Here is a 26,038-nt window from a genome sequence, read left to right as displayed (position 1 = left end):
AAACGACACAGCGTGACGTCAAAGTCTATCATTGGCGAAAGCAGAGCCGTGAACCATGACATGGTGGCTGTGGAATTTTTGCCTGCAAACACAACCACGGTACTGCAACCGATGGATCAGGGCATCATAGAGACCACCCAGAAGTTGTCCCGCAAAGCTCTTTTGCAGCGCATGCTCACAGCGTATGATGCCAGCAAGAGGTACAAACGACATTGATTTGCTTGGTGCCATCCATTTGCTGAACTTTTCCTAAAAAGAACTCGTACCATCGAAGGTTGCAAACTGTTCTGCACATGCTGGCTTTTCCCACGCCGTCATCAGCGACCCTGCCGATGACCAGCCTGACGATGACCAGACTTGCAGCGATCTGTACGAGGCTGTTCATGACATTGCTAGCCAAGAGGTAGAAGGCAACTTCAAAACATTCGCGTTAGCTGACGCTGCTGCTCCCGTGGTCACCCCAACGACAGGTGCAGAGATACTAACTCACACTGTTGGTGGCTCCGACGAGGACAAAGAGCCGGCAGACGAAGAGCCACGTGAAGTGCCAACTATGGTGCAGATGCAGAAGTACCTACGCCTGCTTCGAAGTAAGGTTGAACGCATGGGTGGCGACCACGGCCTCGTGCAATGCTTGGTCAAATTAGAGCAGGGGTTGCTCACACCTGGTGAGAACTTGAAACAACGAAAGCTCACTGCCTTTTTTTTACACTTGAATAAAGTTTTGCTTCACTAAATACGTTCTATTTTGACTTCCTCATAGTTGTGGTGCAATTAGAGCTCGACTGCTTTAGCTTTTCCAGAGTTACTGTGTATAACACTTTTTTTCACGATTCTATTGACTTCATCATAATGAGGGATTACTGTAGAATGTCCATATTTATTGACGAAATGACATTATGCTCATCACACAGTACCTCTATACTGCAAATACAGCAGGAGACATGACGCTCTAAACAGCAGTATCAAGGGTTATTTAAAAAATATTATTCCCTCGTTGAATTTGTAGCGAATTCCACTTCTTTAAATGGGGACAAAGAGACAATGAGAGTTTTCACCTGTTTGAAAATGGACCCGTAGAGGTTGCCATAGCTGCAGGATCACTTTCAAAACGCGCTTTGGCCTGCTGATAATGCCTCTCCACTTCATCATTTCGATCTTGTAGGTCTTGATGTTGAGTCTGCCTCAGACGTTCCTTACAAGCCGCAAGTTGGCTTTCAGTGTGATCACACTTTTCTTTGTATCGTTCTTTCTGGCGCAATGCTTCGTGCAGCTCCTTTAATAGCGCCACCTGTTGGGACAGAAATTGGCATATGTGTTAAAGCTGTCTGGAACAGTCAACATTTTCTCTGTAAAGCTTGATAGCAAAAGAAAAAAGAAACATGAAGAAGTTACATCTCCAGTGTTCTCATCTGAATACAGAGCATCAACAAATGCTGCTCACTGAAAATTACTACGGTCATCTAGATCAACAGATGGTGGGCAAGGGAAGCTCACAGAGAGCCTGGAGTCCACGTTTCGGCAAGCGGACTTGTCTTCATCAAGGCAATGACAGATTTTCTAAGTAGAATTTATAGTTAAATTAATACTGTATACCTATATATAGTTTAATATAGTACCCGTATAGCTAGATAGTTGCTGGGCAGTATTTCTAAAGAAATACTATCCTGTAATATAAAAAAAAGTGCTCCCAGAAAAACCAAGCGTGATCTAGTGTTGCCATTGAAACTTTCATAGCATGTTAACGCATGCATAAATAAATCCTCCATGTAACGCTAGCATAACAGCATATTCTCACTCCAGGCGCAAGACCTGTGAGCATTCTTCAATATGCAGGCATCTTCATTCAATTTTAGTGTCTTCTTTTCATGTAATAGTTATTTTACAATTGGTCATTCGTATCTTTTTCAGCTTACAACAGGACTTGTATTTGAATTCACAGCATTCTTGTTAGTGTCCATTTTTTTTTTCAACTATTCAAAGCCTATCTTTACTTACCTTTTTTTTTCTGAGAATACTAAGCCTATTGCATTTACAATGCCTGCTTACACACCACCATTCTTTTTCATTTGGGCGTCTTTTCCCCCCCCTCCCCCCCCCCCCCCCCCCACTCCTTAGAAGAATTTTCAGCAGCCTCCCGCTCGCCCTACTATCACAACTAATCCCTTTGTTCCAGCACCTCCACCTCACTTGTCCAACCCTCACTTTACTCTTGCGCTCACCTGTTCTTCTCATTCTTACAGGGAAAGTGAGCTACATAAACACTTCCAAAAAAATCTGTTCTCGCCCTGACAAAGACAAGCGATCCCCTCGTCAAAATGTTGACCCCAGACTGAGGACTTTCACATTCAGCTGCTTGTGAACTCTTTTAAGCAAAGTCAGTGCAAAATACACCAGCAATGTTCTTTAAAAAAGAATGTGTGTGTGTGTATATATATATATTTCAGCATATCAGCTTTAACAGCAGCACCACCACATAAAAAGTTTGAGATCTGATTGCTGCAGCATCATGGTAAACCACACATTTCATCATTCATTGCAGCAGTAATGACTTTACACACCACACAGCTGACAATGCAGTAAGAGGCCATGAAAACACTGATACTAAATAAGTTGCGGACCAACACACCAAATGCGCACCCTGTCAACGGTACTTCCGAGGATTGCAGACAAACAGAAACCACTTATTCAACAATCACGAACACTGCTAGTTTGTGCATAAGGGGCACCTAGAGTTAATGATCTTCACCTAGACATTCTCCTAGACTTTTTCGCATCCACTTATTCTTTTTGACCCCAGGCAGCAGTAAGCTATGTAAACACTGCCAAGGAACTCAATCATTGCTCTCATGAAAACAAGTACATGTACTTTTGTTGTAACATTGGCTCCAGACTGAGGCTTTTTTTTTATTCACTGTTGATCAATTCAAGTCTGGAGCTTCATGCGAACCTACATACTTAATTACGTTCATCCAGATCAACTTTGTATACTAATGTAAAACTGACACTTTATCTCTATACAACACACCTTCTTTTCAACTATTTCTTAGACTGGTGAATACAGACAAAGGAGACAAGTGTGCAAGTAGCATCTATCCTTTCTAAAGAATACATCAGATTAGTCTATATTTTGTTTGTGGTTTTATTTTCCCATGGAGAGGTTTATTTTGTCCACTGAGGCTGTCTGCCCTAAACATTTGCTGGGAATTGCCCAATGCTGGGTTTCTGAAAGAGTGCTTCACATAAAATAATGTATTTCTGCCCTAAGCAGAAAGACATTTAAGCTGCAAAAACCTTTCCTTATTAGTTCATTCACAGCAAACATAGATAAATACATCCACATTATTTCATACATGAAGTTATGGTGGCTGGTACACATCATTCCCCTCTTTGTGGGAGCTGTGCAGTAATCAACAGGTGCATGCGTGCCAAATAAGACCAGTACATTTTACCTTCTCGGCAAGTGCCTTTTCGTAGTCCATCTGGACTTTGAGCTCCTGTGAGAAAGCATCTCTCTGGCTGGTCTTTAACTCTTCCAACAGTTTTTCACGCTCCTGGAGCTGGGCCTCCAGTTCGGAAACCTGTCAGTATCACCACAAGCTTGTGAAAGGAAGGCCAGAGACTGAAATATCTTTTTTCATATTAAGACGGAGAGGCAAAACATTGAGGAAAAAAAAAAGGTCAGTTATTTAGTTTTGAACTGTAATAAAAGCAGTGCATAGATCAACATAAGTGAATGTGACTGTCACACGGACAGTTTCAGTCCCCACAAAGACGCATTCTCAATGAAATTTTGAGTGCAATCAATGTGAAGCTGCAGATAGAATTAATTTAAATGCTCAGTGAGTGGCTGACATAGCAAAAAAAAAAAAAACGTTGTTATAATAAAGTGGAAACTGAAGTCAAAATGAGCTCATTAATTTGATGTTCGTCATGTGAACAAAAAGGTCTGAACTCTGCACAGTATTTTTTCCAGAATATTCACCACACTTAAAATGTCAGTGCTCATTTCTAATAGAACATGTTGCCACTTCACCGCCATTTTATGGCAGTGGAGTCCTTACAGCTTTTTGCAAACAGGGACATCAGCATTTGCTTCTGTCAGCCAAATTAAGCTATGTACAGGCATCTAGAATGCTTACTTCTGAATGTCAAATCATTCAAATGAGCCTCTGGAAATAATTTGGCATTGTTGCTGCCAGGTCATGCCTTGAGCTACGTGAAAGCAGATTTCTTTTTTCATTATTTTTTTTGCTATGAATCATATAGCATTGGATCATGCACTTTTGTTTTCATCGTACCAGCAAGACATCTACTTACACAAAGCATGATGGCAAAATATAAAATTTAATTTTCTGTAACCAATGATAGACTACATCAGTGTTTGTTACTTCAAAAGCTTGTTTATGCCAGGTGATACTGCACATGCATTTACTGCTGTGATCTTTTGTAACACTTTCATGATTGATGATTGAAGCAGCTAAGCACCAGAATTGATCTCTATATTTCAACAGGCTTTCTGTTTAAACATCACATTATTGAAAGCCTAAGCATCATCTCACATCATACCTGTCTCTTCAACTTGTGCTTTTCGGCTTCCAGATCAAGAACTTTTTTCCTGCACAAAAGAAAATGAAAGACAGAGAAAGGCTTTGACAGCACGAAGTGCTTGTGAGGACCTAAGTACTCAAGCAAGGGGCTGTATTTATAGTAAGCACCTAGCTAGGAATAGCACTGCATTCACACCAAAATATTATTTTTAACATGCAGCAGTAACAATAAAGAGTACTGGATGAAAAGTGATGCATGAATGTTTCTAGGAATTGTGCACATTTGTGCATTATACGTGAACTGTGTAAATAATGGTTTATCTCCAACAGCTAGGTTTATTCTTTAAAAGGCAGTGAAATTTCATGCGCATAGACTAGCGCAACACAAAATTAACTATGTTAAAATAGGCCTCAGTAAAGCAACAGCACCAAAGGAGCATTAAAGAGACATATCAGTAGCCTTTTATCTCCAAGCAAGATGTACTACTGCACTACAATAGGCTGGCATTTGAATACAGCTTGGCAGCAATATATGCTGTTGGAATTAAGGTGCATCCCAGAGCCTTTGCATGGGCATTCACCTCTTCTGTCGTCCCTATGCTTCTCCCGTCTCACTCGCAACGGTTGTCATTGGTGGCCTTTGTTGTGAACCGGTTTGCGGTGGAAGCCACGGCTGGGGAGCGAGTGCGAGGGACATCTCTTTGGGACAGCACTGGGTAGGTACAAGTTTTCCTCTCGTTTGCCGGCCCCTTTGTGTCTCGGACTTGAGCACGCCTACAGTGCCTTTGCACGTATGGCGAACATGTACCTTGTGTTGATCCTTTTCCAAATGTAAAGCCAAAGAGTGAAGCCTAGTCCTCATGTGCGATCCTACTACACCGAGCCACACTTATCGAAGGCCCAAACCGATGGAGATTGCCCAGGCTCTTGCAGGTGGGCCCATTTGTTATGACAAAAACAAGCAGTGCAGCCGTGGGGACTTTTCTTAGTGGCTTGTTGCAGTATGCTGTCCTCTCACAAGAATGTGCTAGCGGTTCCCTTTTCTGTATTTTTTTGCCCTCTTCATGGAAGCCCTTCAATTCCTGCGCCGCCCCGAACTGGGCGTTTGTTCAGTGTTTGGTTTCGCCAGAGACAATAAGCAGCTTCTGCTAACTAAGGGCGATATTGTGTTTTCTTGCATGCGTAGCGCTCAGTGCCCCTCTTTTGCAGCCGGAGCACACACATGGCGGCGTGCTAGATTATGTGACGCGATGACTGATGCGGCCCTGTGGCTCAATAATCTTGAATCCACGGTGGTCAGTATTCCTACGAGATACGAGACACCCACAACAAATTTAAACAAAGTTTGAAAACAACACCACCATTTGTTTGCACAAAGAAGAACAAAAATGTGCATTTGCACTGTTGGCTGCTTCCCTGCTCAGACGATGTTACACACATTATATACAAGACGTACATATAATGCTTAAAATAATTACACTATACAAATACAGTAGCTGTAAATCTCATTAAGTAAATAAATTATTACGCAAATCAACTATTACATAATCTGTTTGCCTTAAAACTAATATAATGTAATCATGAAGAATAGAGCCAATATGTCTAAGTTCTGATGCTACTTAAAGGGGGCCCTGCAACACCATCTTGAGGTCACCATATTTGCTCTAGAAGAATTCTTAGCATGTCATACAACTCAGAGCGAAAGGACATGAAAATTTACCCTCCCAAACCCAAGTTATCGGTCATAGAAAACTCAAAATACAAGCAAAGTGAGAGCTAATAATGCTAAGCTAATTTTTGTGGCATTAAGGTGCACATTTCACTCTTCCATGTCGTCATATGGAGCCACCCAAAAGCAGTAAGGCATTCGCAGAGGTCGGCGTGCTGCAGTTGAGAAGCCTACTCAGCCTGTTGAGGACATTCCATGGCATTCCCACAGCCTTTGCAATCGTGCGGTCTAATCTCAGAGGCCATGGTATCACTTTCATGGTTACAACAGCTGCTGCAAGGCAGCTGTTGGCATGCCAAAGTACACAGCATGTCACGCATTGTTCCAATGGTTGCAACACCTCACTTGTAGCTCTGAAATACTTAAAAGTGTTAATGTAGTATCATGGGTTTTTCTGCTGTACTTGCAACATCGCACGAATGCAAATTTCACATCACATTTTTTTAACCAATCATCATAGCAGCACTCTAACATATCACATCCAGATCCAGTATAGGAAATACATAAAATTACCGTATCAAGATGATGCCATTGGTGCCACTCAACAAGCTTTGCCTTGCACATTGCAGGGCCCCTTTAAGCTTTACATAAAATATGTAACAAACTAGAAAAATACACACTTTGCCACTTGTGTGTGCTTTGAAAGAAAATATAACCAGTGCTACACAAATGAAGTTAAAGAATATGTACAACACACCAATAAAGTGACGTGTCTAATGCATGCACACTACATATACGTATTCTGAAGATCTAGTGCCACTTCCTAGTTTAGTTGTGGAATACTTCTTATCGGAGCGTATATGACCTAGGGAAAACAAAAGAGAGCGGGTTTGTACTCACTTCTCAATGCTCAGCATGTGCTCATACTCTTCTAGTGAGCGCCTAAGTGTTTCTTTGGCTTCTTTTTGAAGGCGCGTTTTCAGGAACTGGAAGTCTGACTTTTGCTGTTCGAACTGGCAAAGATGTCCACAGAAAATCTCAATTATTATCTCTTCACATTTTTTTTTGGGTTGGCTTATCCTAGTAGTGGAAATCAAAGTGAATTCAATGTGAAGGACGTGCACAGCAGTATGTTCTGATGCAACAGTGACATATCGCTAATTTATTGTCAGTCAGGTAAATAAAATCGTGTACTAAAGACAAATCTGTAACAGTACCTCCTGTAAGGTTTAATTTATGTTTACTAGCCTACCAGTGAAAGACACTACACACTTCTGATTACTTCGCATATTCAAAGCAACATTCTGAACCTGTTTTGGAGCAAAAAGATTGGCTTGTGGACAATCCACCGTCATACAATGCGCTACCTTTTCACAGCTGCCAGCACAATGTTATGTTATGGTCTGTACCAAACCAGCCTTCAAAAGAAGCGTGGACAGGAGTTGTTGCCCCACTGGCTTCTTGATAAGATATAGTATGTGACAAGTGAAGTGCTTCTTTGTCACAGCTGAAACCAAGTTTTGTTTCTATTTTTTATTTACACTAGACTACCTTTATGACAAGCATTTTTATGCCAAACTCTCCGATAATCTGAACAGTTCAGGGGCCTTTGTTTTGTTTCTAATAGCTTCAGTGCACTTCGACTAAGCCAGAGCTATTATATAACATAAAATTATATTTAGGGTTTTCAGGGTATTTAGCCTGTCTTGAAGAGACAAGTCCATTGTACTTTTCCCTCAGCAATGAGCCGGCATCACATAATGACATACAATGACGAAAACAAACCATGCCAGACAGCCTGCATAGGGCATGCAACATTGATCAAATGACAAAACATTATGGCTAATTCAGCAAATCGCATCAGTGCGCACTGGGGCGCCTCAATGTGCCATTTCGTCCAATCATCATCGTCCCAGAGCGTCACGATGCGTGCCAATGTGATTTGCCAAATTCGCCATTAGAAAGTGAGCATGTTTTTCCCAGCCAATGTCTTTCATACCTGATGTGAAATAAACTACAAGCAGTGAAAAGCCTGACCGTACCTCAGCTTCTCTCCGAGCGTGGGCATTTTCACGCGACTCAACCTCTTTCAAGCGAGACTTGAGCTTCTCCTCCAGTTCCTTGTTCTCCTTCGTCTATTAGCAACAGAAGGAAGGCATAGAATGTTACATCAGATCAACCAAACTTGTTGTCTAAGTTGCAAGTTGTTATACTATGTCAGTGCAAGTACAGTGCATTTGCCTATTACATTTCTTGACACAGCTTATGTCAAATCAGTTTGATGGAAGCTCGCAAGGTGGATGAAAAATTGTGAAATGAAAATTTTGTCATCAACCCAACAGCAGCCAAAGCTACAAAAGAAACTAGTTTCCCTAGTAGCTTCGGCTACTGTCGGGTGGATGATAATTTCTCCCTTTTATGATGCAGCTTGAGGAACGATTCCCTCAGTACAAGACACTCAGCCAGACTTTACACTCAGTAACCTCCTTATCTTTCTCTCTCTCTGGAGCAGCCATGGACGAAGTGTGAAGGATGCATTCTGACTCAATGCCAGCCAATTCTTGTGAGTGTTGCACCTGGAGAAAATTGTTCCCTAACATTAAGATCCTCTGCAGCCAACCAACACATGGAATCATTTGCTGCTGTTTTGATGTAACACAATCGCAGGACTGCACGACCAATCAAGCTTCGTTCCTGGAACTGGCAGACTCTAAACTGTCTTGCTAGTGCATTCACAAATCAATAGTTTCAACACAGTTTGCGCAGAACCCCTACCTTTCGTCTTAGAACGGAGTCTCGCTCAAAGTCCTGCCGCCTCCACTCCTCTGAAAGTGCACGGAGATGGGCTTCCTCTTTTTCTTTTAACTGCAAGCAATAAACCACACGAAATACAAACAGGTAGTTCAATGTTTATCCAAACATTGGTTATAATGTATCGATAGGACTTTGAAATGTCAAGTTGCAACATATTATTTTGCTTTACCGGGCAGCATGGTGGCAGTGTTTGGGAAGCGCAGAGTTAACACACCCCCTTCAAATCTCTATTTCCACAAAAACCAACAAACAGTGAAGTTATTAAAGATATGAACAAAAACTTAGTACAGGAACTATAGCTCCTAGTCAGAAATATTCTACTGACAGTTACATAAATAGGAGCACCAGGTATACACGACCCTTTCATGCTAAGCCACTCACTCGTTTGCACTCAAAGTTTGCACAGACATTGCATCTTGCAGTGGGTTCAGTCTAGTTCAGTTTAATACAGCGTTTCTTGGCCTAACTTGCCCATTCCATCGGCAAACACACTGTGTTCACCATAACCATGATAAATGATTCTGTTGTGGTGAAATCAACATGTTTTGAGTGACACTGCCGCAGATGATGCTCCCTTTAGATTTACTGTGGACAAAACAGGCAAATAATGCCTGCAAGTGTGATATACCAAACTAAACCCTCTACAAAATTCTTATTGTGTGCGAAATTTGAGCACAAATTATTCAGCAGTTTAGTAAGAAGAGTCGTGTATGCTAGCTGGTGCTCCTGTTTATCCATCACTCAGCTAATAAATACAAAAATCCCCAAATATCTCTTTTGAGAAAAATCTCCACACTCAGTTCATACAGTGAATTACAGTATGCTACCATAAAGACACAGTAAGCGTGTTCATGCTAATTAATGAAATATCAGTTGCTGTACTGTGACTTCTTTTCGCTTCTGCTGATAAACAAAATAGCTACACCAATATTTCATTAGGCTTGTGAACCCTCTACCAGTAACCAGTGCTTGCTAAGACTTCGTTATACTATAAAAATTTTCAGACGAATCCGAGTAAACTTCTTAAGGCAGGCTGTGCAGTGTGCACATGGTGTACATCCCACGTGCAGGTCTTGAACCAACAGTCCTACCAACACATTGGAAATCAGGGAAGTGGCACAGAATTTTTTTCTTTCTCTGTGCAATGCTCAAATACTTCAAGAAGTTCAGCAATGACAGACGCACCCGTGCTCTGAACATTATCTCCTGCTGCTCTTTCCACAGCTCCAGCTCTGTCATTACTTTAAAGATTTCTCGCTTCTGTGACTCTGCTGCGGCCTGCACTGGAGGAGGTCTGCTAGCTGCATCACCCAGGCTGCCAGGCTGCAACAGGAACACTCATCATGTCAAGAAAATGAACATTTGAAACAGCACGGGGAACAATGCCACAGCAGTCTGTATCAAAAAGGCATGAACATAAGTTTGTTCCTTTTTCTTTACCATAAACATTGTGGGGTTCTCCTCCCATACTCTTGGGACAAAGGAACGACAACACAGTAGTGCAAACAATCACAAGGGAATTTATTGCACCTTTCATAGATCAATGCCTGCTAGCCGAGTTGCTATCCACAAAACATGCCGATGGGCGCGCGACGAATCTAGAAGTTCGACTCACCGCGACCAGAAAGCGAGCGAATATGTTCGCCCCATGCTGGATCCCAACGCCTGGTCGTTCGCGTGTACGGTCACGCGAATCGTGGCGCGTTCGAAGGCGGCCACGCGAGGCGGTCTCGCAGAAGCATGGGTCCCCACGCGCGCGGAATGTCCGCACTGTTCGCCGACCCGCCGGGAAAAGAGCTAGCCCGTTCTGCCCTGCGCCCCCAAGTAACCCTGCCGGCGTTAGCAGCGCAACACTCGCGCCATCTCTCGCACTGCGCCCCAACCAAATTGACCGCCGCGAGCATCACGCAGGCCACGCGGCGAAGCCGGATTACAGGAGACGCGCCACGCGGGAAAACAACATATCAGAGGATGCGTGAGAGTCGCGCATCCCCACAACATGAACATGAATATCCTGCCCACTGCACCAAATAATGTATGCAAGTAAGCACGCACCTCAAGCTTTGAACGATGCCTCACATTAAGGCACCAAGGGCATGACAACTCTTAAGGCATGACAAATGTGCTAGCAAGCCGTCCCTTCCACTGTAGTGAAAAATTGTTTTTTGAAAAATAATACCGAGAACAAGCAGATAATCTTTTCTGCTTGTTCGTTATATGTGAAGGAAGCAGTCCAAAACAGAGGGCACTGCATATAATTGATCTTGAATTGGAGGCTGGCTCGCTCTGTAGGAGCATCAGGCAATGGTCATGCCGCTGCTCAAGACATCTTCCAAAGTCCCCATCTGGTAGCCAGTGCAAGCCTGCAGGAGGCTTGGAATTGTTTCATTGACACACTTTCTCAAAACCAGAATACTGTGCTCACAACTTGTTAACCAGTAGAAACAATCTAGAAGGCTGAGCATGACGTACCTTTACTCATTGAATGCATCTATGCCTGCATTGTGGATGCAGAGTAGACAGTCGTTGTTGTCAGTAGTTGTCCAGCCATTATAATGGCACACCACTGACAACTACAGATTCCAGCGGTTAGTAGAATTTTCTCCTTTTCAAATTTGATGAATATTATTCTCTGCCACCATAATCGTAACCTGCTGTTAGGATGGAATCCTTGACCATTGTTGTCATTTTCATTTTCTACATGCATTTCCTTCCCCTTTTGTAACCACTCATTTTCCTGACTACTGACTTTAGTCGCAATCTGACTGCTACCTTAGTTATGTTCCAGTTCCACTTCACAATCAACGCACTTGTCTGCTCTGAAACGTACACTGTGAGCACTGTTAGAAGGGGTAGCTATTCCATGTACATGCTGGCAATAATAGGCTTGTGGCTCTATCAGAAGAGTATTCGGAGTGTGGAGATAGTTGAAGGTCCACTTTCCTACACAAATAGCAGTGCATAATCTCCTTACTACTTCATGACCAGGCACAGACTGTTTTCAGTCGAGGCTAGAAGGGCTCAGCTTACTCTGCTGACATTGCCAATAGGCGTTATAGGTCTAAAGATGCCCTGTGATGCCTTTTCTTCTAACCCGAGAAACATACATGGATAAGTGCCATGCCTTTAAATGAATATACAGTCAAATGCCTTTATAATAAAGTGCTTGGGATCTCCAAAATTCTTCGTTATACAGGTCACTTCGTTGTAAAGGTTGCACAACTTACCACTCACAATAGAGCAAGCTAAGCATGTTCAACAAAAGAAAAAGATTGTTTAACATGCATTCAAGAGAGACTCAAGGCCCAAACACAAGGAACAAGTGTACGATGAATTTTCGGCATCGGCAGACGTTAGCTGGCCTTCCTGCTTCGCTAGCCATTTCAGGCGTTGGTGCTATGATCTCACATGGACAGACTTTAGTGTCGAGCAAGTGTTGCCCCCAGCGTCACATTGTTCTTAGCGACACCTTCCAACACTGAAAATCCATTGGAAACTTGTTCCTGGCGGTGGAGTATTTAGTCAAATAGGTTGCTATTTTTACGCACACATTGTTTGACAGAATATGAGACTGTAGCCAACATTATTGCAATGAAATTCATGGCATGCTCCATGGCAAAATGCAGGAACTGCGCAAAGTAAAACTAGAGACCGTAGAATGAGGCTATCACCTCCCTTGCCACCAAAATCCTTGGCTCATTTACAGGATCTTTGTCAGTGTTGTCTTCGTTAACATTTGCATCCTTTCTGTCCTGGATGGCTTCGAAGACGTCGTCGGTCATCAGTTCCGTTTACATCATCATGCTGTCATCAATCACAACATATTCATCGGCCATCGCAGTTGCTGATGTGTTACAACATGCAGTGTATGACTTGAGTGGTTCCCTGAGCAGTGCAGCAGGACTGCTACTGATAACGGCACACTCGTCAAGTGTGCCACTAGTGCTGCCATTAGCACTAGCGCAGCACGCACCTTAGTGGTGTCTGCGGAAGGTCATGGCGGCACTGCTACTTGGCCTCCATGGTATAGCAACAAACCAACCATTGGGGATGCCCAAGTCCCTTCGTTGTGCAGGCAAATTCATTATAGTGGTCTTCATCATAGAGGCATTCACAATACACAAGAAAATTAAGGGGAAATGAGACATCCACCCAATCGTAGCAATTGTTACAAAGCAAGTACGAGGCTTCAACTATAAGGCTTTTCTTTCAAGGAATTCGTATGGTTTCTTTTGTAGCAATTGCTATGATTGGGTGGACGTCTCATTTTCCCTTTATTAATTACTTCACTTCCCTGTGCGGGCTTCCACAGAACTATTACATCCAATCCTTGCCTTTGCTTCGAGTTGTTGATAAGTTTGACTTTGCCCTGCCATCTGCTAGCCACCTGGTTAGCTCAGATGGAAGAGCGGCTGCCCTGGAAAAGCGGTGGTCCCTGTTCAAGTCCAGGCCAGGATGAATTTTTCTTCAACTACGAGGCTTTTCTTTTGAGGAACCCATATGGATTTCCTTTGTTGCAAATGCTATGATTGGATGGATATCTCATTTTCCCTTTATTAATTACTTCTCTCCACCTTGTGCGCTTACACAGAACTATTACGTACACATGAAAAATAAGAATTTCGCCAGGACATAATCAATCCTTTGTTATGCAGGTGATTTCGCTGTAGAGGCATTCGACTGAATTCCCCCCCAAAAGTTTCGAGAGGACCCAATAGAAATAAACATACAAAGAACACAATGCTCACTTTTCCTGTTTCACCTCAACTGAATGTTTCTTCTCAGCTGGTGTGGTGCCAATAGTAATGCCTTGCTTAGTGCTCTTTTCATACCTTTTCTTCTTTCTGCAATGCACTTTTAGTAACCCTACAAAGTTGGTGCTTCGTAAAACTCATCATACTCTTGTGCAACTCCCAAAAGATCAGAAGCCAGTGTTCATGCTACACACACCACTTATAAAAAAGGTTACCGGCTCTCTGGATGGAAGAGATGTAATGCCAAGGTCATCAAGGCACACGACTGCTTGAAGCTCTCCAATCACTTTCCTAGTCAGAAAAGAGAAAAGCAGGACGAATTATACCAGGCAGACTCAGCAATATATGACTTGGTATCCACTCTTTCCTCCCTCTGGCTACTCCGCCAGTTTTCAGAAAGAGGTGAGGGAACTCCATTCTTTGCGCACCACAGCCTACATGCATGCTAAGGACTACAGATGCAGAACTCTCCAACATCCACATTCAATCAAAAAAAAGGGCTATGTGGAGTTAATCACATGGAAATATTAAATATAAACAGATGCACCTACTGCTCATATTACTGCAAAGGTTACGAGTATATTATTCAAAGTCAATGCATGGCTTTGACTCAGTTAAGCTGCAATTTTTATTTACAGTTCAGGCTGGAAGACTAAAAAGTGCTCCAAGAGAGCTGCAATGGGAGTGAGTGCTGCACAAATGTTTGCTCTTCATGCCACTGCCATGAGAGGCAGCACACACATAAGTAACTTGCCACTAATTTTGCTACTGGGTTCTCCACAACAAGCAAGAGGTAATTATTTGTCCACGATCAAACTGGTGCAGCTTAAATGTTCAAAAATGTTTATTGTTCCCTGCAAGACACTTCGTCAAATAAATTGAACACCTTAGGAATTATATGTCCCTCGGCCTTCCTACGTTTTCACTGCAGTGCATATATCTGCCCAAGCAGTCGGCTTTAGTACAGAACCAGCAAAAATGGCTGAGGGTATAGACCACCAAGACACATTCCATTTCTGGCAGTGGCATTTGGCGTAACCATACATAAATATGATGCAGCCAATTTTGGTGCTGATTTTTGCCACACAAGAGGGCTCACATTTCTGTTGACAAGAGAGAGCAGCATATCGATGATAGTGCATGTTGAATTTGCACCCTAGAAAAAACCTTGACTTTTCTAGGACCCAGTTTGAGGAAACCTCCAGCCTATGGCCAACAAACTCTGCAATAATCCTGAATTCAGTAAAGATGCCACTCATAAGAAGCTGCAGGATTTCTATGAAGCAGTATAAACCTGCAGTTCACAGCAGTGATCAATTTTGTCACGCTGATATTTTACACTATATAAAATGTTATGATACGAAGTGAGAAGAAAGGGGGAAAGGGGAACAGAGGGGCCCGATATTTTTATTAATCTTATCATCAGAAGCCAACAAACAAAGACACCAGGCACGTACCCAGGATTTTTTTTCGGGGGGGGCCCACCACCTCCATCATCATCATCATCATCATCATCATCATCATCATCATCATGTTTTATGTCCACTGCAGGACGAAGGCCTCTCCCTGCGATCTCCATTTAGCCCTGTCCTGCGCCAACCGATTCCAACTAGCGCCCGCGAATTTCTTAATTTCATCGCTCCACTTAGTGTTTTGTCGTCCTCGATTGCGTTTTCCTTCTCTTGGTACCCATTCTGTAACCCTAATGGTCCAACGGTTATCTAACCGGCGCATTACATGACCTGCCCAGCTACATTTTTTCCTCTTGATGTCAATTAGAATATCGTCTATACCCGTTCGCACTCTGATCCAAACCGCTCTCTTTCTCTCTCTTAACGTTATGCCTAGCAATCTTCGTTCGATCGCTCTTTGCGCGGTCCTTAACTCATTCTCAAGTCTCTGTCCCATATGTCAGCACTGGCAAAATGCACTGATTGCACACCTTACTTTTCAATAATAATGGTAAGCTTCCAGTCAGGAGCTGGCAATGTCTGCCGTATGCGATCCAACCTTTTTTTATTCTTCTGTGAATTTCCTTCTCATGATCAGGGTTCCCTGTGATTAATTGACCTAGGTAAACGTACTCCTTCACAGTCTCTAGTGGCCGACTGGCGATCCTGATCTCTTGTTCCTTTGCCCGGCTATTTATCATTATCGTCATTTTCTGCATATTAATATTCAACCCCACTCTTACACTCTCTCTGTTAAGGTCTCCAATCATTTGTTGTAACTCGTCTGCATTGTTGAATAGAACAATGTCATCGGCAAACCGAAGGTTGCTGAGATATTTGCCGTCGATCTTTACTCCTAAGCCTTCCCAGTTTAATAGCTTGAATTCTTCTAAGCACGCAGAAAATAGCTATGGAGACATTGTGTCTCCCTGTCTGACCCCTTTCTCTCCAGGTAGCTCCCTGCTTTTCTTGTGCAGAATTAAGGTAGCTGTAGAACCTCTGTATATATTCTTACGCGAAGGACGAGCCAGTAAGACGAGAAACTATTTACAGATTATATTTACAACAACGGTTGCAGCGCTGACCGGTTAGATTCACAGCGCGAGCCCAGTTTGTTCTTCCTCCTCTTTTCTGGAGCGATGGCGCCCACGCACCTCGTTCAAACAAACAAATACCACACGCATGTAGCAATATTTTTCAAGCTTTTTACGTAAGCGTTCTGTAGTCCTTGATTACGTAGTGCCTCTAGACTGCTGGTATCTCTACTGAATCAAATGCATTTTCGTAATCTATATAAGTCACATAGAGAGGCCTATTGTACTCTGCAGATTTCGCGATAACCTGATTGATGACATGGATGTGATCCATTGTAAGGTATCTCTTCCTGAAGCCAGCCTGTTCCCTTGGTTGAGAAAATCCAGTGTTGCCCTTATTCTATTGGATATTATTTTGGTAAATATCTTACATAATACTGGGAGCAAGCTAATGGTCCTATAATTTTTCAATTATTTAACGTCTCCTTTTTTGTGTATTAGTATAATGTCTGCATTCTTTCAGTTTTCTGGGACCCTTGCAGTCGATATACACTTCGTATAAAGAGCCACCAGTTTTCCAAGCATTATGTCTCCTCCATCTTTGATTAAATTGACTGTTATTCCACCTTCTCCTCCCGCTCTTCATCGTTTCATGTCTTGCAGCGCCCTTCTGACCTCATCGCTAGTTATACGAGAGTTTCTGTATCCTGTTCATTACTGTTTCTGTGAGGTATCGTGACTCCTGTGGGCACTGTATACAGGTCAGCTAGAGAATTTTTTCGCTGCTTTTACTGTATCTTCAAGATTGCTTATGATATTATTTCTCTTATCTTTTAGTGCATGCATCATGGTTTGTCCTATGCCAGGTTTCTCTTTTACTGATTTCAGGCTGCGTTCATTTTTTACGGCTTCTTCAGTGTTTCACATGTTATAGTTTCGAATATCAGTTATTTTCGCCTTGTGGATCAGTTTTGGCAGTTCCGCCAATTGCGTAACGCTGTGCGGCCGCCAGTCCCATACAACCGCTTAGAGCGCAGGACTCTGCGATTCTAGACGTACTGCGCTCACCGAGAAAGGTTAGAAAAACACCCACATAATCACAGCAGAGAAGTGGCTACGTGAGGCGGTTCGACCGATAACTGTAGAAGCGTCATTGAAAGCAAGTAATTATTCTCCACTTCCGGCGGCGTTTTCTCTAGTTCCTTTTTAAATAAAAAGATATTGATCCCTAAATATTATCATAAACAACGGTTAACATTTTTATTATTCGCTTTTGCTTGCAGTTTGGTTGTTGCGTTGGCTCTCTCCCTTAGTAGATCGCTTAATTTCTCAACTCCTTGCGATTTTTGTTTCAAGTTTCCAATTTTGCACGAAAAGTGCTATACAGTTAACGAAAAACAGACAAGGTAACGGGCGACAGTCATCTTGCTTATGGGTTTAAGGGTTATTGCAGGGTTTCATGATGGACGCTCTTTCACATAATTTTATTTCCCACCTTATCTAACCCATATCACGTGTATATGGTTCCGGGCATCTGCCAGCGTCGCGGCGAGCCGTAACTCAAGGAAATAATGAAGCAAAGGGAAAAGTTCAACGCAATTGGCGTTTTCTCCGGCCGCAACTCGTTCCATGAGAGTACAGACCAGCTGAGTAACAGCCGCATCCCTCTCCTGGTCCCAGGATCAGCCTAAACAAAGAAGGTTGAACTAACAAAAGCAACAGCTATGCGCGTGACGGTTGAATAGATGGTGACAACTGAACGCATCTCGAGTTAATCGCGCGGGTGCGGAATCTATGAGAAAACTGTCCTTCACATTACAAGAGATACCGATAACTACTGCCATCTAAAAGGAGTGAAAAAGGCAGCGTAAGGCTGACCGATGAACAGCTGCCAAGTCTCAACATTAATCTGGCGGCGCTTTAGGAATGTGTGAGGAGTGGTGGCGTGGGTGGGGAGGGGGGGGGGTATGCCACTTGATTTCGGGGGGGGGCCCGGGCCCCCCCTGGCCCCCCCCTGGGTACGTGCCTGAAAGACACCAAGGAAAACTTGGTAATTTCCCCTATGTTCTCCTTGGTGTATTTGTTTGTTGGCTTCTCATGACATGATACAAAGCAGTCACTTACCCCCTGATGTCCATAATGGAAACCTTGCTTGTCTGCATTCGTCTTTGTCCTGTTGCCCCATTGTCCTTCTGTGGGTTAAAAGAACCGTTATTAACTGATGCAACAAGACTAAACAAATTTTGATGCCCTGTCAAATATAGAGTTCCCATGCTGACTTCTGTATCTGCCTGTACCATAAGCAAAAAATCAAGTAAGTAATGAAAATTATGCAGAATTGGGCTCACAATACGACAGATTGAAAACACATTTGCTCCTGCCAAAAGCAGAAAAATGGAAACAAAGACACCCTCCGGTCAACAAACTTTTGTCACAACAGCAACGGAGGCTCAGAAACATGCAGAGCCGAGCATTCTTTGCACTTGAGATTCGCACGCTCACTTCTGATTCAAAGCTGTTGCACATAACTGATACACAGCCTTGCTCAAAGGCTTCCACACCTCCGAATTTCTGAACTTTATTTTTGCTTTCTGCCTGAAGCAATTATACTACAAACATGGCAGTAATGCTCTAGTGGCTGTGATCTAGTGGCTGCTTGCCAGTAGATCCTAATGCATCATAGGCATTTTGAAAAGACAAAATAAAACTGTTGGGGCGATGAGTACAATCGAACTACAATATGAACAAGAAAACCAATCTTAGTGCAAGTGTTAAAATCAACTCACAATGAGAGTGGAAGCAGGGCACCTCAGGACATTTGCCAGGGAAACCTCAGCTGTGCCAAAGAGCTTATCAACACCCTCGACTTGACTGAGGATCTCCACCATAAGTGGAAGCCTGTTGAAGGGAAATGAAAATGTCTAAAAAAATAGGACCAAAGCACTACAAACACCCCAATCAAAGTGTTAAATGTATAAATGAAATAAACAAAACAAATATTATTATTAGGACTTGTACCAGGTAGAGTTGCTGTGAAATCCACAAAAGACATGGAACTTTTCTGTGCAGCAGTACCATTATGAATATGCCAGCCTATTAATAAGACTGGAATATGAAGGTCACTGCACCAATTAAATGCCAAACAGATTGCGCACTCATTTCATATTTCCCTGTTTGTGAAATTGCAATTTTCTTCTTGCACTGGTAGCCAAAAATGGCAGCACAAGGTGCTTCAATTATTTCTTTTCATGTATTCATTATCTAATTACCAAATTACAAAAGACAATGCAGATAGGCACTCTGTGCTGGAGCATACAACAGTAATCCAACTCACTCTTGAAATGCCATCGTGACCATCTTGTGTGTTGCAGCAAAGTTGTATGTGCTGAAGCCACCAACCACAGTTGCTATCAAATTGGGCACCACTGTGGTCCATTTTTGCGACTGAAAAGCATTGTTGGTACCCAAGAAGGGGTAGTGATATCTGAAATAATAAAATGATGCTTAAGCAAATCAGCTGATTAAGCTACTAAGTAAAATCTACAAAATAAAACTTAACAAACCCAAGCACGCAGAGAATTACTTGTGTAGTGTGCTTGAAACCTTTACACACTACCGTAAATGAGATAAAAATTGCACCAGCACAACTTAACAGCATTGCTAAAGCAAGAAAGCTATCATCATTTCATATATGCAATCGACCTCCGTTTATTCAATCCTGACGGGACTGACGAAACTGGTCGAATTATCCGGCAGGTCGAATTAAACGAATGGCAGAAAAAAAAAAATGATGAAACTCACCGTTGTTCACTTGGCAGTATTGCCTTTAGGGCGCATACACACTAGCAGAAAAACACGCACGGCACGCCGCCACGACGCAGCGGCGGCGGAGCGGCCACACCAACTGGCGGCAAGCCGCTGCGGCAGACATGTGACAGTGTGAAAATCTTGCTTCCTTCTCTTTCACTCTGTGTGCAGGTGCGAAATGTCTCGTGCTTTTTCCTTCATGTGCTGATAGATCAGCACTGTGTTTATGTTCCCCATCCTTCGTTCTTAACGCGAGTTATGGCTTATGAAGATGACAACGTCGTTGGCACTGATCATAATCATGCTGCTGCGCTCCCTTCTGATTTGGTGTCATCGCCATGTTCAAAAGACAACTAGAATGAGGTATTGGGTGTCCTTTTATTCAGGATGCGTCCTTGTATTCAGGACCCGTCCTGTCAAGCAGAATTGGATATGACGCACTCTCTCCAAAAACCTTCCCATCGGATCGTCTCGGCTTAGACTAGTCATTGTAAAAAACAATTGCAAACCATGCCAATCAAAACAAGCGCGAGCGAGAGCTGACACGAGCAGACAATAGCACGAAACGAGCGGTGCGCCTGACAACAAATGCGAGTACCAAGTGAGCGGTCGGGCGGGTCCGCATACACCAGTTTCCCCCACGCACGTTACTGAAGGGGCCGCTCTCATTGGTCTCCGGCTCTCGCGGCTCGCTTGCCGCCATGGAAAGAAGACAAAAATCGGCCCTGGTCAGATCCCTCCAGCGGCGCGCGTTTTTCTGCTAGTGTGTATGCACCGTTGAAGTTAGCTTCGGCGCAATACAGCCATGTTATGCGGCAAGGCATACCAAGCGGAAAAGGTGTCACTGTTACGGGTCATAGCACGTGTTTCTTAATTTACACACGCACATGCGCCCTCTCCGGTCACAATATGAGCACTGAGACATCTAATATGCTTACTGGCAGGACTTCAGCGTTTTAGACAGGCACCGACTCTTTTGCTGGTGTCAAACATCCCGTCGGTTTTTCGAGCTTTTTTCATCTTACCGCCTTCCTTTTCGCTAGCTCGCACAAAATTAAGATGGTTTTCTCTCCTTCTCGGTGCACGGTGCCAGCGAGTGCATATAATTAAGAACGCGTACTAGGGCCTGCAATGGCGGGCGAAACAAAGGCTCAAATCACCACAACAACGTCAGAAACAAGTGTAAATGGCTGCCAGTATGCTTATTAGGCATCTAAGTGCTCGTACTATGACCGGAGACGGCGTGTGCGTGCCTGTGTAATGAAGAAACGCGTACTATGTCCCATAACAGTGGCCCTTTTCTATTCTTTATACGGTTCACCGCACAGTAAAGCTGTATTGCAGCAAAGCTGACCAGTCATATATATATATATATATATATATATATATATCAAAACGTTTATTTAAAAGAAAAGAAATGCAGAAAGCGAGTGAGTGGAGCCCCTAGTCCAGGGCCCCACTGGCTTGAGCGGTCCGCCATGCTTGGTCGAGGAGCGCTAGTTGCATCTCCCGATCCTCGCTGGCGAGCCAAGTCTCCCACTGTTCCCTTCCGGAAAGTTTGCCGGCTATTTTTGGTGTATTAATTTTGGGTGGTCTGTTCTGGCAGTCCCACGTAATGTGGGCGAGAGTTGGCCGTCCTCCGCACCACGGACAGCGAACGCTGTACAGCGTTGGGTGTATGGCATTTTTCAAATAAAGGTTTGGAAATGTGTGCGTCTGTATTCGGCGCCAGTCATAAGAGTCCTGCCTGGATAGGTCAGGGTGTGGTGGACTGTACTTTCTTCGCTCGCGCCGCTGGTGCTCAAGGATGTCTCGTGGTAAAAAGGGGTTTTCGTCAGAGTGGTCGACCGCTCGGTTGACAAAAGCACGAGCTGCGCCGTCCGCTCTCAATTTCAAATTATCCAGTGGAGGCCAATTTTGAGATCGAAATAGCGGAAGTTTGGGCCCATAAAAATGTATGGGCACGGGCCAGGATCGAATTAACCAAAGTCTAATTAACAGAAGTCTACTGTACTAGCATGTCGTATTCTGCAAACCTTGCAATACAGCATACCCTTACAATTAGCGATCTGACATGAAACTCGAACTATTATTATTCAGTTGCAACAAGTCACACATTTCTAAATGATAACTTAAGTACAGCAAGATGTAGGGGTAAAGCACCATAATGTCGTAAAGGTGGTTACTAGTATATATTTCATTCTCATAAATATTGAACAATTGGTTTTGCAGAAATTATAAATTTCAAGTTTGCTAATGAAAGAAGTACAGTAAAACGTATCAGTGGTAGAGTGATGAAAAGTTGACTGCTGAAATTTTGCTCTTATAGGAAACCAACAGTCCTGTTGAAATATTGCCAACCTACGATCTGGCGCTCACCTGTACAAGAAAGTGGTTTGTAGTTTGTTCCTGTATGTGGCAATTTCAATTACAAATTAGATGAAGTTTTATGTTATAACATACCTAAGCAAGGTAGGCTTTGAGATGCCATAGTGGAGGGGCCCTAGGTAAATATCTACTACCACACATTTTATAATGTGCACCCACAGCATGGTACACAAGTGCCTTTTGCGTTCTGCGCACATCGTAACGTGACTGCCACAGCCGGTTAATGAACTCACAATCTCGTAGTCAATAGCAGAACACTGCAGCCACTGAGCCATTGCGATGGGTAGTTTTCAGTGGATGTTGGTGGTAATGGGCACACACCGTTATAGTTATAGTAAATAAATATTCCTGAAAGGGCGCTTCGTTGTTTTATGAAGAGTTTTACAGAATGCAACAGAACAATGTGAACACAATTACCTCACATAACACTGCATTGCCTTGCCACGGGTTGATAAGACATCCAGGCTTCTTATATCCAGCATCAGAGAGAAATGGTGAAACTCTTCCTCGTCTCTGTCATCAGTCAGATCAATCACTTCGCTCTGTTGCCTCACAACATCTTCAGGTGCACGCGAACCAGAGCCTAAAGAAATGTCACCATCATCATTGTTGTCATTTATCAGCAGAATATTAAGTCCACGGCAGCACAAGCACCTTTTCCAGTCTCACGTGAGATGAGCCCCATTTTATAGCTGCAAATTTACCAGTCTCATCACCTCATATAATCCCCTCCTACCTCCTACCATCTATATAATTTAATTTTCTTTCCTTTGACACTTTTCCAGTTACAATAGCAAGCCAATGGTTATCTGTTCCACGTATTATATGACCTGCCTAAATCCATTTCTTCGTGAAAGGTTTGTGAAGCAGAAACATGACTTTCTGAGACACAGAGTGGATAAGCCAGTGGGAAGAGTAGCTGTCACCCTAATGAGGTACTCTGCCGTATACTATATCATGCAAAAGTGAAGGCTTACCAAAAAGTGACCAATACGGAAAACAGCTGCTGTAGCATGTGAATTGCCCGAACAACCTGGGAAAGACTGTGGGGCACTGCACAGCAAAAGCAAGCAGCCTTCACTCAAGCCTTTGAATAAGGATGCAACTAGTAATTTCAAATGGCTGCATTACCTCTGTCTCTCACCAAGTTTTTTGCAGTAGGTCCTAATGAAGTGATCTACTGATATAAAGACCACTTTTCACAGAATTGCAGTGTCCGTTGTACACGTAAATGGGTTTCAGCTGCATACAGTAATACACAAAATACAGCCAAATTGTTTGTACTGCAATGTGGTTACCCATACAATGTAAAAGCCCACATATAATATGAACTTGAATACAAATTAAGGAGCAATTTTGTGGACATGAAAAGGAAAAGATTATTTTATATACTCTAAAGGACCCTGGTACTCAGATATGAAGTGCAAAGCAAATTTGACATGCTAAAATCCAGGGGTGCAGTGCAGGCAGGGAAAGCTTTCCATAGTGAATATTTATTGCATAAATAGGAGTGCCAGGTGTACGTGATCTTCCCAGCTAAACTGCATTTAAATTTTGCACAGAAGTAGCATTTTTCAGTGGGTTCAGCCTGTGAACATTAAAGATAGCAAAATCTGGTGGACATGATGCTGCAGACATGACGGGGGTAGGTAGCACACCTATTTTAAAAGCATGCCTGAGCACATTCTTTTTCAATTTTACATTCTACTTTGCTGCTGGTGTAAATTTTTGGCAGGAGTGTAATCGTGAACATGTTGTCTATTTATATGCTTAAAACGTTTTACACTTGCTGACAGCATTAGCTCTGTGCGTGGCTGGTCAAGCTCTGTGCCACCAGGTAGCTACATTGTGCAGGCCGCTCAGGCCGCTCACATTTGCGCTAAAGCCGCTTCATCACAGCTGCAGTTGTATTTGGGGCTTGTCTTTAGTTTACACCTCCACCCATCAATTACACGCCTAGCTCACCTGGAGTTTTTGTTAAACTTTTCATGCTAAAATTTCATGTTAAACTGAACCCACTGCAAAATGTTACTTCGGTTAACCCGAATGAGTCAGTAGTTTAGTTGGAAGAGCGATGTACATCTGGCACTCTCATTTATGCAATGCATCAGTATGTGCACGATTGCTGAGCACTTAGACACAAAGCTACAAGGCACTCACTGCTTTGCACTGGCCTTAAATTGCTAGCCTGGCTAGAGGCAGCATCAGCAGCAGGCCGCTGATTTTCAGCACGTCCAAGTTTTTGTGGAGGTGAGAACTCCAGATGTCTGCATGGCTGTCGCGTGGGGCTCTTCTCAGGCAAAAGTAGTGTTGGTGTTCGAGGTCGCACGTCTTGACTGCGTGACCGCAAAGCAGGATGTGGGCTCTCAGCCCGCCTTGCGTCTGTGGGCAGGGGTGGCGGTGGCGACTGTGTAGGGCGTTGCTCGGGCAGTGGCTCTTCCTGCCTGCCATCTCTTTCATTTTCAGTGCCTCCTATTGCCTACAGGAAATTTGCAGAGACTTCAAAATGGGTCCTAGATCACCTTGGGTAGCAGGCATTGTTCTAGACCAGCAGTTTTTGGGCATTCTATAACAAAAAGTTCTAGAAAGAACAAAAATTGTGCTAAAAACACAGTACAATTCAACGTCTATTACTATATTCACTGGTTTGAAGACTAAGAAACAGGCTGACAACTGCCACTAGAAAAGGCATAACGCAAGCCCACTCTACAGCAAGAAGGGGATGGAACGTAGACAAAGAAAGAAAAAGACTACAGTGAAACAGAAGCAAAGAATATAGCACAGCAGTAACAAGAGACAAGTGGGAGAAGACCCTAAGAAACCCGCTACTCCAAGACCAGCAATGGGCCGTCCAGCAGACTCGCGCAGCAGCCACCAGGTACTCCCTGTCAGTCCCTGCGTCGGAAAAGCCCACTGTGTGCTGACGTGCGTCTTGCAGGACCTTTAATAAAGTTTATCCAATCCGACCCCACTCCCTGTGGGAATCAATGTAAGCGAAACTTACTGTGTTGTTTGCATTCATTGACAATATTTGGCAGAGATGTTGACGATTTACGACAGTCATGATGCGATGTTAAATGTTACCCTGCGTACACCACTTGTGTTTGTCTTCGTAGTAGACAACACAGAGCGAGACGTGTTTGCTCAAGGCGTTGATGCGTGTCACTGTTTGTGGCCTGAAAGAAAGTTAGTAGTCATTGCTTCACAAGGGTGCATCGCATCGTGGCTGAAGTGGTCATTTGCTGAACAACCTCTTGCATGTTGTTGTCTTGATTCTGCAGAGCTTTGTGCGGCTTTGTGTCTGCGCACCCTCTGTCAGTTGTTGGCATGTACAAACTTGCACAATGTTTATTTTTCAGAAATAGCAGGAACTTGCTGTAGCATACCTTGCCTCTTTTTACTATACTGTCCCCCCTTTGGGCTCTTGCACATGAGTACAAAAGCGCTGCAGCTTCTTTAACGCTTCTCCAGAGGGCTAACACATAATTACAGCCGTCCAGAGGGCATTGTGTCGATGGCCAGGAAGTTCCAGAGGGCACTGTGACAATGCCCATGAAGTTTTCGCTGGAAA

General features: G+C 43.3%; 1 protein-coding gene across 3 annotated transcripts in view; it reads right to left on the bottom strand.

Moving 5' to 3' along the window:
* LOC135919422 (centrosomal protein of 120 kDa-like) overlaps positions 1-26,038 on the bottom strand; it is a 63,797-nt gene that overhangs the window by 22,572 nt on the left and 15,187 nt on the right. For all 3 annotated transcript variants that reach the window (XR_010569957.2, XM_065453244.2, XM_065453245.1), the window contains exons 7-19: positions 24,628-24,946; positions 22,885-23,050; positions 19,607-19,756; positions 19,059-19,170; positions 18,397-18,464; positions 14,003-14,078; positions 10,219-10,356; positions 8,995-9,084; positions 8,262-8,354; positions 7,120-7,232; positions 4,570-4,618; positions 3,453-3,581; positions 1,059-1,291 (exon numbers count right to left, since the gene is read on the bottom strand). Coding sequence is in view for 2 of the 3 variants with exons in the window: in XM_065453244.2 (XP_065309316.1) it covers positions 1,059-1,291; positions 3,453-3,581; positions 4,570-4,618; positions 7,120-7,232; positions 8,262-8,354; positions 8,995-9,084; positions 10,219-10,356; positions 14,003-14,078; positions 18,397-18,464; positions 19,059-19,170; positions 19,607-19,756; positions 22,885-23,050; positions 24,628-24,946 (1,736 nt within the window). In the remaining variant the exon portion in view is untranslated. The remainder of the gene's footprint in view (positions 1-1,058; positions 1,292-3,452; positions 3,582-4,569; positions 4,619-7,119; positions 7,233-8,261; positions 8,355-8,994; positions 9,085-10,218; positions 10,357-14,002; positions 14,079-18,396; positions 18,465-19,058; positions 19,171-19,606; positions 19,757-22,884; positions 23,051-24,627; positions 24,947-26,038) is intronic.

This window comes from Dermacentor albipictus, chromosome 1 (assembly GCF_038994185.2).
Source record: "Dermacentor albipictus isolate Rhodes 1998 colony chromosome 1, USDA_Dalb.pri_finalv2, whole genome shotgun sequence".
Taxonomy (NCBI): Eukaryota; Metazoa; Arthropoda; class Arachnida; order Ixodida; family Ixodidae; genus Dermacentor; species Dermacentor albipictus.
This window is presented reverse-complemented; position numbering and strand designations above follow the sequence as displayed.